The 4,021-nt window shown below is 40.0% G+C and overlaps 1 protein-coding gene across 1 annotated transcript; it reads left to right on the top strand.

Moving 5' to 3' along the window:
• The first annotated feature begins 278 nt into the window (after positions 1–278).
• Positions 279–3,448, top strand: LOC137733841 (uncharacterized). Its single transcript, XM_068473034.1, has 5 exons — positions 279–628; positions 1,044–1,344; positions 2,108–2,266; positions 2,364–2,659; positions 2,768–3,448. The coding sequence occupies exons 1-5, from the start codon at positions 425–427 to the stop codon at positions 2,990–2,992; spliced, it is 1,185 nt and encodes a 394-aa protein (XP_068329135.1). The 5' UTR covers positions 279–424; the 3' UTR covers positions 2,993–3,448.
• The last annotated feature ends 573 nt before the right edge of the window (positions 3,449–4,021 follow it).

Raw genomic sequence — 4,021 nt, 5'->3', positions numbered from 1 at the left:
TATTATTTTGGTTTTTAATCTGACGTTGCATTCAACGTTTCATTAAATCAGTTCAATTAATCTATTATAAACAAGTCCAGGTTAATCTTCTAAATGTAATCTGGTGCAACCAAAGCACTCATAGAGGTAGCCCACGGCCTAAACATTAAACCTAGGCCTAGACCATATTCAACACCACCAAAAGGCAAGTCCAAACTGTAACGGGCCGACTTCAAACTCCCTCGAAAAGCCGACGGCCCCAAACGAAATTCTCAACTGGTTTGCCAAGCAGGGCACTTTTTCGTCCTCCTCTCTCTTATCCCTTGCAAACCCTGCGTCTGCTTCCAATCCAAACCCCTGCGTCTTAACTCCAAGCCCTAATTTGCTATAATTGCAGAGGGGCACTAGAATTGGGAATTAAGTCAAGTTCGTGTGCAATTTTCAAATGGGAGGTTCAGGGGAGAGGGAGACCAAGTTTCTGCAGGAACTGTTACTGTACGCGGCGAGCGCGGCGTTGAGTTGCTTGGTTTTGTTCGCGGGGCTCCGGCATCTCGACCCGAACCGGGAGGCGTCAAAGAAGGCGATGGAGCACAAGAAGGAAATCTCCAAGCGACTCGGCCGCCCCCTTATTAACACCAATTCTTATGAGGTAAAGAGGCCTTTTTTTTTTCTGGCCTCTGGGTTGTTCTTAACTTGCTATTTCGTGGATTTTTAATTTATTTTTGGAAATAATAATAAATTTTGGATAATAGTGATATGGGTTTTTGTAATATGTGAATTTTGAGGTGGTACTTTGAGATATGATGAATTCTTTATGCAGTTTTTGTTTGGGTTTTAGAGGGTTTTTCGTGCTGTTTTCTTGAAATGCAGGCGTTTTTGCTGTTTTCCTTTATGCATTATGGTGCAATCAATTTGTTTTTTTTGTTAATACTTGGTATGTGAGTGTGAAATTATTTTGAATGACTTCGGGACATCCGATAAAATCGGAATGATACCGTTAGATTTCTTGACCTGTCGATTTGAACTTTTCAGTTTATTAATGCTGATATAGTATTCGTTATCAGGATGTTATAGCCTGCGATGTAATAAACCCCGACCACATTAAAGTAGAATTTGAATCTATTGGAGGACTGGAAGCTATAAAGGAAGCCTTGTATGAACTAGTGATCCTTCCGCTACAGAGGCCTAATTTGTTTTCCCATGGGAAGCTTCTTGGTCCACAAAAAGGTGTCTTGCTGTATGGACCACCAGGTACTGGAAAGACTATGCTTGCCAAAGCTATTGCAAAGGAGTCTGGAGCTGTTTTCATCAATGTCAGGATATCAAATCTGATGAGCAAATGGTTTGGTGATGCACAAAAGCTCGGTGAGTGATGATCATGTTAAAACGGACTCTTTTCGAGTATATGATTTTCTACTGTCTCTTCTCAATTAGATTCTGCATGTTTCATAACCTGTATCTTTATCTCAGATTCAGTGCAGTGTTTTAATTTGTTAATTCTGGTCAATCTTATTAGCTTCATGTACTGAGAAGTTGTCCTTGGTCCTTACCATAGCAATTTTATGCGTAGAACCATTTAGATTTTCTTTGGTTCTCAGACAATATCTTTTACTTCTCTATTATCGGAATATCATTGTTAGTATTGTATGGTTGTGAAGTACAGAAACGGAGTGTGCTGGATGAAATATGGGCCTTTTTTAATAAGAAAGATAACTTCGTATGAGCTTTGATTTGGTAGCGTCCATACTTTTATGTGCTTCTCACAACTTACTCAACTAGCTAAACCCATGGAACAACTATAACCATGTCATTAGGACTTTTATAGCGCTTTTTCCTACCATCTCAACTAATAAGTCAAGTAAGCCAACTAATTCGATACTTATGCAACTGGGAATCAAAATGGGCTGTATAAAAGAAATTATTTTGTGATCTAACTTGTTAATTGGGACGACTGACCTCTTACTTTGAAGCCATCCTTTCTTAGACCCTATTTCTTTCAAGGAAAAGTTCATGCATATTTGTTGCTTTTACCTCAAGAGTTCAAATTATGCTTGTTTCTACAAGGATTGTGAAGTTTTTGTAGTTTTCATATCTACTGTGCTTACCATGTTTATATTTTCTTCTGCAGTTGCTGCTGTATTTAGCTTGGCTTATAAACTCCAGCCTGCTATCATATTTATTGATGAGGTTGATAGTTTCTTGGGTCAGCGCCGAAATACAGATCATGAGGCATTAACAAACATGAAAACTGAGTTCATGGCATTATGGGATGGCTTTACTACAGATCGTAAGTTTTTTTTTGTTCCCCTTCTGTCGAAATAGGAATTTTCTTTTTCTTTCCTTGGATAGGGCATTTGGTTTGATATTTTATATTGTTCATGCAGAGAATGCTCGAGTTATGGTTCTTGCTGCTACTAATCGTCCGTCAGAACTTGATGAAGCAATACTTCGTCGTCTTCCTCAGGCCTTTGAGATTGGGATACCCAATCAAAGAGAGAGGGCTGACATACTAAAGGTGATTTTGAAGGGCGAGAGAGTTGAAGACAATATTGATTATGACCGTTTAGCCGTCTTGTCTGAGGGTTACACAGGTTCGGATCTTCTTGAGCTTTGCAAGAAAGCAGCCTATTGTCCTATCAGAGACCTACTAAATGAAGAAAAGAACGGGAAGAAATCTTCCGTAAGTAGATATGGCATTTTCATTGTTTATCTTGGTAGTTTAAGCTCTAATAATAGGCTTGCAGGTTTTGTTTGTACTGAGAATGTTGGTCTATGCTTCTTTCTTCAGGCAACAAGGCCATTTACCCAGTTAGATTTGGAAAATGTTCTCGCAACGTCCAAACATACAAAGGTTGCTGCAAATGACTATACTGGCTTGATCTCATCACAATCATCACCAGGGTGGTCCAGGAACAGAGAGACGGGTGATTATCCAGTTCAAGCTGCAATTAATGAGCTTACGAGGCACGTGGTCCAAATCTTGAATATTCAACCTGATGCACAGGACCCTTGAAATCGCAACCTCCAATCCAGCCACAAGCCTCCACAGGTGAGGGGATTCTTGGGTGTCCAAGGTGTATATCCCCGTGTGTATATGGAACTCTTATACATCACGGGATGAGTGATATATTCACATGGGGTATTCCTCCGGCGAAACCCTTGTGTTTCTCCTATCGGTGATATGTTGAACTCCACACCTTTAGACTCGTGGCAGTAGTACAATTATCTTGTATTAGGTTTACAATACATATATTCGAAGTATTCACGTAGTTCCATCGTTTTGAATGGTGCCTAAGATCATTTTGTGATTTAGCAAGTGACAGATTGTTGGATATGAAGGAGCTGCTTTGTATCGTCAAACTTTCGTCGTTCCGAATCAAACCATTGGCTGTTATAAACCTTTCTCTGTAAACCTTGTTTATAGCGGGTGATTTTGTTTGACATTTAACGTTTGCCTTCCAAGTTTTTATTTGCTCTTGTTGCAATTTCTCTCAAGTTAAATGTGCAAGACTAAACAGTTCGGCAAGGGTACCTTCAATCCTAAACCAACTATCGTTGGGAAATGCTAGGTTTAGTTGTGTGCTAGGGCGGATGCGGATCCTGACAATTCATGCTTATGGGACTCATAAATACTACTTTGTCCAACATCATTTGATGTGTGGGGTCACTTGAGCATGTCAAGTTACTCGGGTCAATATGGCATCCTATTCACTATGGGATAAATGAAGGGTACATATGATCACGACAATGATATATTATTCTAAAGCGGTGCGATAGGCAAAGTAACATAACAGACAAACCCTATTACAAATGATTAAATATACTACTAAACTCGTGTTAGTGAGCGTGTGTGGTGATTAACAATGTATGATTCACATGGTGAGCAAGTTGCATGAGGTAGCACAATGATTAGGACCATCGTCCAGGACATAGCTGGAAGTAGAGCAGTTGCTTTCATTTTTGGGTGGGAGCTTCAGGTGATGGGGTCAAGGCCACTCAGTTAAGTGGGGCATATCATTACCCTGAGGGTCTCAGGACCACA

Source organism: Pyrus communis, chromosome 5 (assembly GCF_963583255.1).
Source record: "Pyrus communis chromosome 5, drPyrComm1.1, whole genome shotgun sequence".
Lineage (NCBI taxonomy): Eukaryota > Viridiplantae > Streptophyta > Magnoliopsida > Rosales > Rosaceae > Pyrus > Pyrus communis.
Note: the sequence above shows the minus strand (reverse complement) of the source record. Positions and strands in the feature narration are given on the sequence as shown.

Bases quoted from the DNA above. Each gene is read 5' to 3' on its own strand.
- LOC137733841 (XM_068473034.1), top strand. From the start codon at position 425: ATGGGAGGTTCAGGGGAGAGGGAGACCAAGTTTCTGCAGGAACTGTTA. The intron at 1,345-2,107 runs GTGAGTGATGAT...TTTCTTCTGCAG, and splicing joins TGGTGATGCACAAAAGCTCG to TTGCTGCTGTATTTAGCTTG. The intron at 2,660-2,767 runs GTAAGTAGATAT...TTCTTTCTTCAG, and splicing joins AGAACGGGAAGAAATCTTCC to GCAACAAGGCCATTTACCCA.